Raw genomic sequence first — 17,349 nt, forward strand, 5'->3', positions numbered from 1 at the left:
AAGCTACTTGGAAAGGTAGAGATCAGGATAATCATAGGTCAAGGCCAACCTGGAAAGAAAAGGTTAACAAGACCCCATCTCAACCAGATGTTGTGGTGCATACCTGTAATGCCAGTTACACAGGAGGCAAAGGCAGGAGGATTTTGGTCCAAGGCCAGCCCAGGCAAAATTGACACTTTACCCAAAATTAAAGCAAGAAGTACTAGGGGTATGGCTCAGACCCTAGGTTCAAACCCCAATACTGCCCCCTCCAAAAGATACTCAAAATGAAATCATTTACTTCATAAATGTGATCTTAAAATTCAAAACACTACCACAGATCCACAAACTAGAGTTTGTATATGTAAATGTATAATGTAATTTTCTACCCCACCATTTAAAAAAAAAATACTTGGAAAAAGAGTTGCTTAGTAATGGATATATAAAGCAAGGGTTAGCAAACTTCATTTGTAAAAGGCCAAACAATAACTTTTAGGCTTTATGGGTTATAAGTTATCTTGTAATTATTCACTTCTGCCCTTGGAGTGCAAAAGCAGACAATCTATAAACACTGTGGCAATGTTCCTATAAAACTTTATTTTTAAAAAAAATGGGCCTGCAAGATTTGGTACTTGCATTGTAGTTTGTGGACCAATGGCATAAAGAATTTGTTTCAATTCCAAAATTCTAAAACCTTACCTATTTTAATGAATCGGCAAGGAAACATCTGTTCATCAATTTTATGTTTCAAGGTGAATGTTTCTTTGTTATAATCATTCTTTAAACCACTGTAGGGGGAAATTAAGTTATCAAATCTGACTTCATAACTTGGCAAACACACTAAACCACAAATTAAAGCCATATTCAGATTTTAAGTTTAAATCAATGCTCATAACATATGACCAAGACAATATAAACAGTGGAACGAAAGGCTATAGGTCCAAACTTACACTTTCAAATCAACCACAAAATAAGTGTATTCTTTTAATTATATGAGAGCTATTACAGTTCATAAAATGTGTGCTAGAACCAAATTTCCTTAATATATGACTGAATTTCAAGCAGTAGGAAAGAAATTAAAAAACAATTGACACTCATATCTAGCAACTTAAATGAAGCTGAATTATAGAATTTGTGAAGAAATTAAATTACTTAATTCTTATTGAGAAGCCAAAATTCCTTTTATAATTAAGCACATTTTCAAAGACAACCATATTTTATTGATTTAACAGCATCTGCTGCATCTTAAATAAAAATCAGCCCATATTATCTCTGCACTTAGCCAACTAGAAGTGACACAAGTACTTACAGGAAAATCACTTCAGGTTGCCTTATGTCCTAAAATATTTTCATGACTTAATTAAGAGCACAGAAGTAATAGTTTTTTATATAAAGCATTTTGTTAATGGGACACACTGTGTCACAAATATATTCTATATTATGCCTTTATTTGTCCCTTTCCTAACTATCCGATTTCTGATAATCAGGGTACGGGGTAAGGGGGCAAGACAGCCCTGACAAAAAGTTTGCAAGACCCCATCTCAACCAACGCCTGGGCATGGTGCCACACACCTGTCATTCTAGCTACATGGAGAAGTACAAGTAGGAGACTCACCATCCAGGCTGACCTGAGCATAAAGGCAAGACTCTATCTCAAAAATAACCAATGCACAAAGGGCTGGTAGAGTGGTTCAAGTGGTAAAGTGCCTGCCTAGCAAGTGCAAGGCCCTAAATTCAATCCCCAGTTCCACTGGAAAAAATAAAAAGAACCAAAATTTGCTGAGTTCCTTCCAATGTCAAGCACGATGATCTGCATAGTCACTTAATTTTTTTCATTTACAGAACCTTTTCTTATTTGGTCTCCAAATTGCAGTAAGTCTTAGAATACTAATTCTTCTGGATCAGGCAATCAACATTTTAGATAGGGTCTATATTTGTAGCAAAGACTCTTTTTTTCCTTCCCAATCCCTGACAAAGATTTTTGTTCCATTGCTGGGGACTGAATCCAAGACCTTGCACTACAGTAAAGATCTTGATTAAAGTTGAAAATATTTCTGAAGTCATCAGCTGTTCAAAAATATAACTGAAAAAGAAGAATGGAAACTTCCTTGATGTCAGTATTAACTGTATCTGGTAGTTTTTTGTTTAACTAACTCAAGTCACAGTTTGTTAAAAAAAAAAAAAAAGCATTAGGAGTAAAACAAGAGAGCTATTTGTTACCGCCTCAAAAAAAAAAAAAAAAAAGAAAGAAACATAAACTTAGCTACTAAACTAAGAGCATAATTTGTTTAGAAAACAGACCTTTCCTCCCCTTAGCCAAAACTCACCTCGACAGTAGCTCTGTCATATTTTCTTCATTCATTCCACCAAAGACTTTAAATTTCTTCAAATTGCAGACATGAGTTTTCTCATATTTTCCAAATGTGATATTCTGAACTATAGCTGGCCTTTCAAGCTTCAGAATCAAGTACTTAAAATAAAAAAAAAAGAAACAATGAATTGTCTCCTCCTCTGCTTAAAACAAAGAGACAACTTTAACAGTTAAAACTTCTGTCCATTAACAGAAGAATGAATAGCATCCATCCTACACTGGCAGAGTTTCGTTTTGTTTTTTAAACTAAAGAATAGTATACAACAACCTTATCAACATTATCGCCACTTTTCACTCTGACTTCATCTGTAGATGAAGGAAGAATAAAAGAACTAGTGATATAATTTCTCATCAAAGAATGATATTGAATTAAGGATACAACCAGACTATGAATAACCAAATTAAACAAGATTAGAATGCAAAAGCAACAATTACATCTTCTTATGGACTATCTTTTAATAGCTAAATCAATAATCAAAACCAGTGATAAAACCTAGAAACAAATATAGAGATGTATCAATCACCTCTACCAATTTTACAGATTAAAAATCCCAGACTGGAGATTAGGTTATCCTCCTCCAAAGTTATTCCATATTCTACTGAACAGTAGCTTTCAGGTTGTCTTGCCCAGAGTGATGCCACTTTAAAAAACAGCAGTTTGTTCCATTTTGAGTGCAAATACTGAGACAGAATGACTCTGCATCTTGTTTGTGGAAGTAATCAACCACCAGATGTCCAGCACAAAACCATGAAACAGACTGATAAATAACTTATTTATATCAACAAAAGATTACTACCTATGAACTTACCAAACTAAATCAGGAACACATGGACACATGGGCCTATCAAACATATCAGAAAAACCAAGCCCAGAAACTTATCCCAGCACACTATACCAAAAAATGATAAACCACCTCACCTGAATCATAAAACCAAGGACACCTAAGACTGGGGTAAGGTGGCACACAGCATCCAGTGCATGCACCAAGGATGACTCTTGACCCTATCCCTGGGACTTCAGCTCAGCTCAATTCCACTGTTGGTTATGACCCTATCAAATAGCAGGGTTCTTCAAGATCCAGTAAGCTTGAAAGCAGCTCTGTACCTCGAACCAGCTTTGTACCTGAGTTACTTCTGCACAGTGATCCTACAAAACCTCAAGGCTTATGCTAATATCTTATTTAACCACCTGTAGTGATTCTCCTGTATCAGGTTTCTATTCTTGCCTTAGCAAGTCCTCTTTGAAACCTGCAGCCACTTTAAGCAACTTTGTTACCTAAATATTATTGTTAAGTATAATGTGTGAACTAAGAGTTAATATTAGTAATTGAGATTGGAATAAAAGAACCTGTTTGCCAAATGGCTCATGGCTATCAAGTAGTATTTGAAAATCAGTAGTATTTGGTAAATTCATGCCAACGAAACTGACAAAGCTTATGAATTTATTGAAAGACACAAGCGTGTCCATCTACGTTTCTAACATAGCTTGCCCACGACACAGACTTACTATAGCTATATCTAATATACTCAAGTTTTCCTACCACACCCTTGATAAAATGGGATCAGCTAATAAGGAAAAACATAAAGACTGTTTTCAATTATAAAAATTAAGCAGGAAATTACCACTGATTTGAATACATGTGATACAAAAGCTGTTCAGAAAAACAATTTACATGTTTTATTGAGACTTCATGCTTCATGATAATAATGAGTATATAGATGATAAAGGTGATTATTAAGAATGAAATTGGTGGTACTACCTCTTACTAAAAACAAAAATTAACTCAAAGTTGATCAAAAGATCAAAACAGAATTTTTAAGAATCAAAGACCTAAACATAAGAGATAAAACTTTAAATTCTAGACAAAAACACAGGAGTAAATTTTGATAGTTTTAGTTTTGACAAATGACAAACAATGAAGTATAAAATTGGGCTTCATCAAAATCAAAATTTTTATATCAGAGAACACTAACAAAGTGAAAAAATGAGACCTCAGACAGGGAGAAAATGTCTACAAATCACGTATCTGGTAAGAGTCTAGTATAAAGAATATATAAATAATAATCACAACTTAAGAACAAAAAGACAAACAACCCAATAAAAAAATGGGCAAAGGATCTGAATAGCTTCCTCCAAAGATAAGCCAACAGCCAACGGGCACATGAAAAAGATGCTCAACTTCATTAGTCATTAACCATAATGGGAATCCAAATCAAAGCCACAATGAAACGTCACTTCATGTCCACTAAGTGATGACTACAAAAGAAAAAAAAAGTCAAAAAGGCAAAATAACAAGTATTGGCAAAATTGGAAATTTCATACCTTGCTGATAGAAATATCAAGCAGTACAGACACTGTGAAAAATAGTTTGGAAGTTCTTCAAAAAGATAAATATAGAATTACCACATGACCAAAAAAGTATCTATTCCTAGGTACATAGTCAAAGGAAGTGAAAAAATAACATTTTATGAGTGCAAAGAACAATCCTAGTCACAACAGCCTTAAAGGTGGAATCGACCCAATGATCTGCCAACTGATCAATAACTAAACAAAATGCAGTATTTCTGTACTGGCAGAGTGGTCAGGTAGTGGGGTGCATGCCTAGCAAGTGTGAGGCCCTTAGTTCAAATTTGAGTACTGCATTTAAAAAAAACAAAACAAAAAAGCAGAATTTCCATAAATGGAGCATCTTTAACCCAAAAAAAGGAATGAAGTACTGATATGCGCTACAACATGAATAACCTCAAAAGCATGCTAAATGAAAGAAGTTAAATACAAAAGGCCAGGAGTCTGAAATCAGAGTGTCTCCTTCCAAAGGACCTATGCCAGGACCTCTCTTTGCTTCTCCCAGATGGGTCCTGGTTGTTTCTTGACAATTATGGCAGCATGACTCCAACCTCTGCCTCCATTTTCATATAGCTTTCTCCCCTGTGTTTCTTCCTTTTCTGTGTCTAATAAAGACACTGGTCATTGGATTTAGAGCCTACCCTAATCTAGAATGATCTAAACTAGAGACCGTTACCTTACCTACATTTACTGAACCATTCTTCCAAATAAGGTCACATTCTGAGGTTGTGAGGTTCCACATATTCAAAAACCACTACACATTGCCAGTCAGGCAAAAAAAAAAAAAAAAAGCAAAATAGATTATAAAAATGAATTCTAAGTACTATCAAAATGTCAATGTAGCTACAGCCTAGCAAACAAGGCAGAAAATGGTATGTGTTGAGAATGAAAAGGCAGGCAGTCTCCAGATCATGTAGTCTGCCATTTTATGGAGTTCAAATTATAAATGCAGTGAAACCTATTGAGCACAATGGAAAGCCATGATCGCATTACACACACAAATATATCCAGACTGCTTTGTGGAGAATGGATTACAAGAACTGGCAAACCACTGAAGGTGCCACTAACATAATTCAGAAAAGAGATAAGACCAGGAAGATTTGAAATAAGAATGGTAGAGAGTTGGAGAGAAGACAGTTTTGCAGAAATAATTGATAGGACCTGGTAACAGATTAGACATAGGGAGAGGAATGAAAGGTATAAGGAAGATGATTTAGTTTCTGACTTTAGTCTGATGATTTAGTCTGATGATTTAGTTTCTGAGTAACAGTGAAGCATCATTTATTCTGAGAAGAAGGACTGGCAAACAGAAAGCATGGAAGGGAGACTACTAAAGCCCAGATTGTATACCAATGTCTTTTGAGGCTGTGTATAAATCACCTTGTTGTCTTAAAACAACAGTGATTTACGATTTCTCATAATTCTGTGGGTTTGCTAAACAGTTTCTGCTATTATCTCCTAGCCTAATTTCAGTTTGAGAGTTAGTAGAAGTGGGCTTAGTTGAGGTGGGGGATGGGTGGCTGGGCTTAGCTGGAATTGAGCCTCTCCACTTCAACATTCACTCCCAAGAAGACTACATGGGCTTCCTTCAAAGGATAGTTGTCTCAGAGTTCCAAAGGGCCTTGGATAATCATCAACTTAGAAGTTGCAATACCACTTCCTTAGACTTTTCTGCTAGCCAAAGCAAGTCGCAAGGCCAGCCAAGATTCAAGATTCAAGACATAAAGGAGTAGACAGCATCTCTTCCTGGAAGGAACCAGAATTTATGACCATAGTAAGAAATTTGGACTCTATTCTAAGAAGAGTAACACAAAAGAGTTTTAAGGTATGCTATAGCAAGAACAACAAAATTCAATATCCATTCAAAAATCCCTACCTTAAGATGCAGCAATTCTATTCCTAGATATTTATTCAACATATAAATAGATAAAAATACACATTTTCAAATCTTATAGAATATTTATATAAGCTTTATTAATAATCACCAAAAACGGAAACACCATAAATGTCCATGAACAGAACTGATAAACCGTAGTATATTCATAAAATGGAGTATTTTCTGCGATGTAAAGAAATGTAATACAAATGCACATAGCAAGTCAAACAATCATTATAAAAAAAAAAGAAAACATGCTGAGCACTGAGTGTGGAAGCACACACATCTGTAATCACACTTGGGAAGTTCAGACAGAAGGATCCACAGTTCAAGGACAGGATAGGTAACACAGGGAGACTCTGTCTCAAACAACAAAATACACTGTGCATAAGCAGCCATATTATAAAAAAAGAACTGTATGTAATATAAATAGCATGCATTTGTAATGATATAAATATTTTACATATAATATAGACACTCTGACTCCAGTACATTAAATTTTAGAACTAGCAAAACTAATTAATGGCAAAAGAAATCCAACTGGTTGCTTCTTGGTGGAGGGTGGAGGATGGGAAAGTGTGTGATTCTTTGGTAAAGAGGCAGAAAGGATCTTTCTGGAGTGATGAAAATATTTTCTATCTTGGTAAGGGTATGAATTATATTGGTGTACACATTTTTCAAGTTGGATACAATATACACCTAAGGCTCATACATTTTTACTGCTTATAAATTATATCACTTAAAACTGTACTACATAATATATACAATGGTTCTTTCACAAACTTGGACAAAATGAACCAAGAAATTACATTGGAATGCACCAGTTTTCTTTTATTACCATCCTCATTTTCTAAGTAATTTTCCTCATTCCTGTAACACTCTGTTCGGCAGACAGAGAAGGAATAATCCGAGTGTATGGCAAAAGCAAAAACAGCACCCCCACACATCAACTAATCACTAAGGTTTCTTTGATCTGCTTAGGTTATACAAAAGCTTGCTGTTTGTTGAACGAGTTCATTGCCCTCTCTCTAGTCCCCAAAACAAAGAATATTATTAACAGTCATACCTCTACTGAAACTATTTTGAAGGAGCTTATAATTGCAAAATTATGATGTAATCTTTCTTAAAGCAATTATCAAGACATCTGTAACTGCCCATAAACTTAACCAACCCTAGAGTATTCATCAGTCATCTTAAAAGATGTTTTCCATGGCAATATTACCAAGTCCTTTAAGATGTATTTGATGAGAGAGATGGGTGAAATTTCTATCTTAAACCATTCATGGGGTATTCATTCATTCTATATTCATTCCCTACCAGTACAGACAATCCAGAATTAACAAGAAATCTGTCTCTCGTTGGTTGGAAGATTATAAAAATCATTTTTTGTTATTACAATTTTCATTTATAGAATTTCTTGCTACTTTTCCAAATTCACTAAATCACATTCTACAGTTTCCTCTTCCTTGCAGATATCTGTTCTTTCTTTAATATTTAAGTAATTCTCTTAATTCCAGTATCTTTTAATACTTTTAATTCCAATATCTAAAATCCTGAAGGTCTCTACTGTTCTAAGAGTGTCTTCTTTGCTGGTATATTTGGTTGTGTACTGCTCACTTTCAATAATGATTTGTGGAGAATACCTGAGGCCTGAGGATGAAGGTTACCACTCCAGCGAATCTGCATTTGTTTCTGCTGAGAACTTTAACAGTACCATTCATCCGTAGTCACTTTTAAATCATACCATCAGGTTTTATGGATAGCCAGGAACTGAAAATCTTAGTACCCATGTGAACAAAGACGAACACAGTTATAATCTCTCAAGAATGGGTTTTCTTCTTCATTTTCCTCTATTCAGTATCAGTGCAACTCTCCCCATTTCTCAGAGAGCTACAGCCAGGCACCATTTTGAGAGGTCTATTGTTTGAGATTAAGCTACTCTAGGGACCTGAAAACAAGATACAATCCTAAATCAGGGAGCCCAGAAACACCCTCCCATAGTGACCGGGTGCAACATAGTCCAAAAGGGGATGGGGTGGGTATGGATGGTTGGCACCAACCTGCTGAGAAGTCTGGGCAGTAGGGAGCTCAGGCTGTTAAGGGTCCAGTGGTTTGTGGCTCTGCCCTCTATGGCAAGGAGTGAGCCCCACAGTCAGTGGATCACTGCAGAAACTGAGGGCTCTGAGCTCAAGCCTGTGACTAATAGATTTTATGGCCTCAGAAGCTGCCTCCCTGCTGAGTGTGGTTTGTTGCTAGGCAAGACTGAGAACACTGAGTTCTGGTCCAGTGATCACTCTCCCAGCCTCCTCCCTCCTGCAGTGATTTACTGCTGGATGGAATCTGAAAGCACTGAAACCCACAGGCAGTGCTCATCAGTTTCCCTGGGTTCTTCCCCTCCAGTGTAGATCTCAGAGCTCCATCTGCTCCTCTACTCTTCCACACCCTAAAGTGACATTTCTAGTCTTGAACACTGGCTGCCTGTGGGTACAGAAACTGGTGGGTCTAGAAAGAATGTGAAGCTGTCCAGCCCACAGGCTACAAAGCTCATTTGGGCACCAGTGGCTCTGAGTATACAGATAAGGGAAGCTTCTAAACTGCATGCAGCCCAGAAGCTGATAATTGACCCTTGGCTGGCCCAACTGTCAGCCTGCATACAGCACTGGCCTCAACAGTGTTGCTGCTGTTACACTGCTTGTTTTCTCCTGAGAGGTACTGGGATTGAGTCTTCAAGAGATGGCTTCTCAGTTTTAGCCCCCTGAATAAAACCAGACAAGAGATATCTAGCCCAACAGATGTGCAACTCACAACCTAGAAACACAAGAAATATGAAACAATGGGCTACTTGTGTGTGTGTGGGTGTGGGGGGGTGGAGATATAGCAGGAAGGGGGAAAGGAAAGCTGAGGGTGATGGGAGGATGAATATGATAAAAGGTACATTGTATACACGTGTGAAAAGACCTTAATGAAACCCACTTTGAAAACTGCAAAGAAAAAAAAAGGGTGGAAGGGCAGAGAGGGGAGGGGAATAAGAAAAGAGCTTAATAGAAAGGGTGAATATGATCAAAGTACATTATATATGTATGGAAAGAGCACAATGAAATCCTTCACTTTCTACAATTAATACACTCCAATTGAAAAAATGAGGGCTGGCAGAGTGGCTCAAGTGGTGGAGCATCTGCCTAGCAAGTGTGAGGTGCCCATTTCAAACCCCAGTACTTCCAAAAATTTTTAAATGTGTGTACCAAGAGAAAACATACAAGAAAGACCATAGTAACATGTTTCACAATAGTGAAAAACTGTAAAACAATTAAAAATCAAAAAATAAAACTCTCTCAGCAGCAAAATAAACAGAGTTTGGCATATTTATTATATACTGGAATAGTATATGGCAAGGAAAATGAACAAACTATAGTTGCCTGCAACAATTTAACAAGCCTCGTGTTATTAAGCATACTGCAAAATACTTCTAAATGAGTTAATCAATTTATGTTATATTTTATATAAAGTTGAAGCCAGAAAAACTAAATCATAGGGTATTTGCAAATACTTACATATATAGTAAAACAATGCTTTAAAAAACATGAAATAATTGTTCTTGAGGGAGAGGAAAGAAGAGAGGGAGGGGGAGGGAAGGGGAGGGAGAAACAGGAAGGAAGAAGGAAGAAAGGGAGGTAGGAAGGGAGAAGAGAAGGAAGAAAGGGAGGAAGGGAAGGAGAGAAGGAAGGAATAAAAAGAAAGTAACTTTAAACACCAAGTTTCCATGAATGCCACTAAAAGTTTTATTTCCCTATCTATGTACCTACTATAATAATAAGCATTAAGGCTGAAAGTGTAAAATTAGAAAGAATGACTAGTTTTAAATTTAGACAGACTTATTATGGTCGTAACACCATCAAGCATACTAATATTTTAATAAAATTACAAACTACACTTAAGTTTATTTTCCCCAAAAGGTTGTCATTGAGTCAAAGTTGAATTTCCTAATACTTCCTTAAATATTTACAGAATGACTAGAGTCTAATGGAACAGGGGCCACAACCTCCACTCAGATGAGAACAGCAACAGGACCTTACTGGTGAACATTCTCATTAGCTGTTAAGAAACTTAGCTTTCCATCATTAGTAATCCAGAAAAAATATAAATTAGAATTTAAATCTCAGTGCACAGGGATAAAAATCTGTTTCATCAAATTCCACACTGCATTTGCCTATGAAATCAAACTTCTTCCAAAATTTAACTAACTAAATAAATAAAAACGTGCCTCACAATCCCAAAGACAAAATAAACTACTAATGGATTTCAGATAACTGGTATCAACACAGTAAGAGTTTATCTAAATTCTGACTTTGAAATAGTCATACAATAATGCTACACATAATCTTACCTGGGGAGGATAGTTGCTCTCTGAAGACCATCTTGAAGATTGGTCATTTGGTTTATCCACTAAAATGTTTCTGAAATAAAGAAAAGGAAATTGAAGCAACTAATTAAAACAGTAAGTGAACATGAATAGACAAAAAGAATAATCAGATGCTTTAGCAATCATAATGATATATAATGTTCAAAGCTTGAGTAAGAATAGAATATAAACAGAATAAGAAGCACTGAAAGCCTCTAGCATATATAAGATTTTAAAATATGATAAAGGGGACTAGGCATGGTGGTGCACACCCAGCACTCAAGAGGCTGAGGCAGGAGGATTTCAAGTCTGAGGTTAGCCTGGACTGACTACATAGTAAGACCCTGATTCAAAACAACAATAACAAATATATATGATAAAGGTCACATTTCAAGCAATGGAAAAAATGAGGCAAGTTTGTTTTAAAAAGTTTGACTTCACAACAGGTGATAAAATGTATTTTTAGCAATATTTAAAGGAAAATATAAAGGAATATAAAGGAATATGCCTAAATTTTAAAATACCTAAAAAATAAATAAAACACCATATTTACATATTGTACATTATACTGTCTACAATTTTACTGTTGCATTATATATCATAGATATATATTATTCAGATTAAGGATCCCTAAACTGAACATCTGTTTAGTGTACACTTTTTATAGTAAAAGATTAAACAGAGCATTTTATCGCAATTTTAAAGAATACTTCAAGTATATGGGAGCCAACTTGAAGGGATTTCTACATTGCAAGGTACAAAGAAATATGTGTGGTACTTTTACTTATTATAAGAAAATATTATATGTATTTGTATGCAATTTTATGAATAAGTATTGGCTAATAACAAATATGTTATTATCTAATTTATTGTCAAATTATTGAAAGCAAGTACAAATATGAGACCAAATGAAGCATAAATATGCATAAGAGATTTATTTTCTTATATTTATCATATTGTTCAGATTTTTATAAAATTACTTATATAAAGAGTAAAAATAATTCTTGCAGAAAATAGGAGAATTGAGGGAGACAAAACAAGTATTTATGGCAAACTGACTACACTGTCACAAGATGACCACATCAGACTCAGCAGTTCTTTCTTTTCAAAGACTCAGAAGAAAACAGAAAAGACAGAAAAGACTAATCAGCACCATGAAAGACCACACACCCCTGTGAACAGCTGAAATGAAAATTGATGGCTTTTTAATTCCAGTTGCCAGGAATCTTTCAGACAACCAAAACAATGAGACCCACAGCACCTTCTAGGTACTCTGTAACTTCCATTTATACTACTTAGAACAATAAATAAATAACAGAGAAAGACACAATTCAATGCCAAACTATAGGAGTCAAATAATAAAGATTTATCTACTAAGATTAAGTTAAATATCTACCATGTTTAAAACACTTAGGATGCCAAACTATAAGCAATTAACTGTAACTGGTCAATAAAAACTGAGAAGGGAGATGTGCTGGAGACAAACATTTTCCCATTTTCATCAGGTTAAATTTAAAAACATTTTCATTACTATCAATGCTGGATAAAAACTGAAAGTAATAAAAATGAATCTCATTTTTAGTCTCTTGGATACAGACTATAAAGGCAAGGCTTGAGTAATTCAATTCTTCTACTAGAACTATACAAATTTATAGTGAGACACAAATAGGTAATTGAAAAACATAATACAGAATTCACTTTTGCCAAGTTATATGTCTCTATTTATGCATATTTTAATGTACTATATCTATACACGCTACCAATTAAATGTCAAAAACAAACTTAAACTTCAGAAGATAATTTATTGGACATTTTGAGCTTAATTCAGTCAAATTTTTGTCTTAAGTAAACCTATTTTGAATTACTTAAGAATACTTAAGTCAGTGAGCTAGGGGTGTGGCTCAGGAGATACAGCACCTGCCTGGCCAAGCACAAAACTCATAGCACACACACACACACCACACACACCACACACACCACACACACACACACACACACACACACCACACACACCACACACACACACACACACACAGCACAAAACTCATAGCGCACACACACACACCACACACACACACCACACCACACCACACCACACCACACCACACACACACACACACACACACACACACACACACCCCTAAACCAGACACTGGTGGCTCACACCTGTAATCCTCGCTACTTGGGAGGCTAAGATTGGAAGGAATGCAGTTCAAGGCATGGCAAGGCAAGCCTGGGCAAAAGGTTGAAGGACCCTGTCTCAACAAATAGTTGAACGCACACTGTTATCCCAGCTACACAGGAGGCTGAGATTGGGAGGATCACAGCTGGAGGCCAGCCCAAGCAAAAAAAGTTTGCAAGACCTCATCTCAAGGTAAAAAGCTAGATATACCGGTACACACCTGTCATCCCAGCTATGGCAGGAAGTATAAAATAGCAGAACCATGCATGGTCCAAGCCAGACTGGGCAAAACTTGAGACCTTATCTCCAAGATATCCAGAGCAAAAAGGGCTGGAGAAGTAGTATGCCAAGCACAAAGCCGAGTTCAAAAACCAGTACAGCAAAATAAATAAATAAATAAAAAACAAACAGTGGCACATGGGCAATACAGCATTTAACACTTTCTGCTAGGGCTCCTCAGGATACTAGTCAGTATGCCCAATAGGTTTAAATAGAGAGTTTTAGATACTCAAAAGCCACCCTTAATTCAGATATAAAGAAGTAAAGTATTTAAGAATGTAGAAGGGTGCAAACTGAGACTGATTTTTCCTTTAATAATGTAAAAACACCATCCTAAAACCCTTGCTTGGTTTTGAATATGATAAAAAATGTATCTAAAAGAAATCAACCAGGAATCCTAAAACTCTGGACATTGGCCACTAACTGGATAATCTATCACATAATCTCTTAGGGCTTTAATTCCTTTTCTGCCTTGTGAAGGGAAAGGTTGAGTTCCATAATCTTAAATTTTTTCCAGTTTAATCAAGGCAGTTAAATTGCACAACTCTAGGCAGCACTATTCATGAGGCCATATTAACAATACACAATTTTTTTCTTTATTGGGGGTAGGGAGCAGTACTGGGGTTTGAACTTACAGCCTCAAGCTTGATAGGTAAGCACTCTATCACTTGAGCCATGCCCCTAAGCCCTTTTAGGTTTAATTGTTTTTCAAGAAGGGTTTCTCATTTTTGCCTATCCTGGCCTTAAGACTGTGATTCTCCTATATATGGCCTCGCATGCACCTGGGATCACAGGTACACACCATCAAACGTGCCTTACTGATTAAGACAGGGTCTTGCTAACTTTTTTTGGGGGGGGAGGGGGAGAACAAGCTGGCCTCAAACCTTAATCCTCCAACTCCCAAGCAGCTGGGATTACAGGTACGCAACACCACACTCAGCATAATATTCTACAATTCTATGAAAAGCTTTCACATCCTTCATTCCATTCACAATATCATATAATCTCATAATCTTCTTTCCACACAGCAGTCAGTAACACAGAAGAAGCTTAAAAAGCTTATCTCAAAGAAGTAAAAAATAGAATGGTAGTTCCAGAGCCTAAAATGGGTGTGGGGAAGGTAGAGATGAAGAAAGCATAGTTAACAGGTACAGGGGTCCAGTTAGTTAGGAAAAATAACTTCTAATGATCAATAGCACAGCAGGACAACTATGGGTCCCAAAAACTGAATTATTTCAAAATAGCCAGTAGAGAGGATTCTGAATGTTCCCAACACAGAGAAAAGATAGATTTCTACAGTGATGGATATGCCAGTTACTCTGATCTGATTACACACACTGGGTTCATGTACTGAAATCTCATACTATACCCCATAAATATGTACAATAAGTATGTGTCAATTAAAAATAAAACTATAATTTCAAAAAGCTAGCAAATTGGAATTTAAAGGTAAAAAGGAGTAGTAAAGAAATAATAAAGAATTAAAGTATTTCCTTAAAAATAGTAATACAAATTGATTATGACAGAGCTTTCATTACATGTAAACACTCTGTTAAGGCAATAACATAATAGTACAAGAACAGCATTTGTAGCCATTAATACATAATAAATGCACACATAAAATGTGACACGAAGAGTATACAACAAAATTTCAAAATGCAAAATAAGGACCAACTCTTAAGACAATTTTTAATATTAGAACTTTTCCAAAAATCAAATACCTGTTTACACTGAAGAGGTTTAGATTCCAAATGCTTTCTAATTTTAAGAAGGGGTATGGAGTCTACCAGATGCTGGAGTTGCTTATTCAACAAATACTCACTAAGTCCCACCATGTAACAGACAGTATATTAGGCTGTGGGAATACAGTGGTAATAAGACAGACATGGTCCCCAGTTGTAATGCTAACATTCAAATGAGAAGAACAAAATAAATAAGCAGAGTTGTAATCAAAATAATTACAGACTGTGGTAAAAGTGCTATAAAAAAAGTAATAGGATGCTGATACAGGGCATAAAATTTAAAACACACACACACACACACACCCCTCAGAAAAATACTAATTACACAAATTAAAAAGAACAACTTAGGTAGATAAAGGGAAAATCTACTCTTCACAAAGGAACCAACAAATTCAAATCCTGGCAACAGGAACAAGGAAACATGAGAACTGGATAACGTCAGGCTCCAACTGAAAAGCATATTGTAGCTGGGCAGGGTGACACAGGTCTGTAATGTTAACACTGGGCAGGCTGAGGCAGGAAGAGTGCACACTCAAGGCCAGCCTGGGATACACAGCCGAGACCCTGTCTCAAAACAAACAATAAAAGAGGGGGAGAAAGGAAGGGGGAGGGAAGCATACTAAAAGGCAAGAAGAAACATACTCTGAAGAAACAAGGATCAGAACCAGACCCAGGAGCTATCAGACAAGAAATTTTAAAAACAGCTATGATTAATATCTTAAGGATAATAAAGGAACAAAGTGCAATAAACAGAAAACAGTCACAAATATGGTAGATACCAAATTCAACCGTATCGATAATCAGTTTAGATGTGAATGGTCTAAAACCAATTAAAAGTCTGTAAGAATGGATGAAAACAAAGTTCAAATATATTGTCTATGAGAAACCTACCATAAATCTAAAGATTTAAGCACACACTTCTAAGTGAAAATGAAAACAAAACTTATCAAAATGGTAGGATACAATGAAAGCAACATGTAGGAGATATACAGCATTAAATACACATTAGAAAATCAGAGATTTCAAATCAATCACCTAAGCTTCCACCCCAGTAAACTAGGAAAGAAAAGCAATTTAGGCATAAATGAAGAAGAAAATCACAAAACTTAGAACAAAAACTGATCAAACTGAAGACAGGGAATGAATAGGAGAAAGAATGAAACCAAAACCTGGCTACTTAAAAAAGACCAATAAAATTGGCCTTTTTTTTTTTTTTTTTTTTTTTTTTTTTGTTAGCTAGGCTAACAAAACAAGTAGAGAGCACAGAGGCAATCCAAATCACTAAAACTAGAAATGAAAAGGTATCACTACTGATCACCTAAGACATTAAAAGGATAATAAAATTATTATGAACTCTATTCTCACCAAATTGATAACATAGATGAAATAAAGCAATTACTTAAAAGATACAAAATACCAAAACACAAGGAGAAAGATATGAAGAGGTCAATAACTATTAATAAAATTGAACCAATAATAATCTTCCAAAAAAGAAAACAGTAGGTCCAAATGGTCTCACTGATGATTTCTACCAAACATTTCAGGAAAACAATGATATTAATTCTATAGACTGTCTTCTAGAAAGTATTATCAGAAGAAAGACCTTCTCTTTCTAGGAAACCAACATAACTGTAATACCAAAGCCAGATAAAGGAATTACAAGAAAGAAAAACTGCACAGAATCTCTAAAAAATATAGATGTAAAAGTTCACAACAAAATATTAACAAATAAAATGTATTTATTCCAGGTATGCAACAACCCAAAAATATCAAAAATTAATTATCTAAAAATCAGTTAATATAACTCATTCAGCACCCAAAAAAATCAATAAAGTAATGCATTGTATCAATAGGCCAAAAGAAGTCATGTCATCAAACCAATAGCTACTGAAAGGGCATTTCACAAAATCCAACATAAATTAATAATTTAAAATAGAAGCTAAAGAAGAATAAAAGAGAAAGTCCTTAAATTGATAAAGAACATCTATCTAAAAAACACCTACAGCTAACGTGGGAAACCAGATGCTTCCCCTAAGACTGGGAATAAGCTACTCCTATTCAACATTATAGTGAAAGTCCTGGCTAATGTAATGAGATAAGAAAAGAAAAAAGGGGAAGAAAAGGCATATGTATAGAGACTGAGAAGAAATAATACTATCACCATCCATGAATGA

General features: G+C 35.5%; 1 protein-coding gene across 4 annotated transcripts in view; it reads right to left on the minus strand.

Moving 5' to 3' along the window:
• The window catches only part of Mkln1 (muskelin 1), a 288,685-nt gene that overhangs the window by 89,960 nt on the left and 181,376 nt on the right, over nucleotides 1–17,349 (minus strand). For 3 of the 4 annotated variants that reach the window (XM_074062868.1, XM_020183812.2, XM_020183811.2), the window contains 3 exons: nucleotides 10,958–11,027; nucleotides 2,307–2,449; nucleotides 679–767 (listed from right to left, as the gene is read on the minus strand). In XM_074062868.1, the coding sequence (XP_073918969.1) occupies nucleotides 679–767; nucleotides 2,307–2,449; nucleotides 10,958–11,027 (302 nt within the window). Of the gene's footprint in view, nucleotides 1–678; nucleotides 768–2,306; nucleotides 2,450–10,957; nucleotides 11,028–17,349 lie in introns of those variants that run through there. The other variant, XM_020183813.2, reaches the window with a different exon arrangement.

Source organism: Castor canadensis, chromosome 2, assembly GCF_047511655.1.
Source record: "Castor canadensis chromosome 2, mCasCan1.hap1v2, whole genome shotgun sequence".
Taxonomy (NCBI): Eukaryota; Metazoa; Chordata; class Mammalia; order Rodentia; family Castoridae; genus Castor; species Castor canadensis.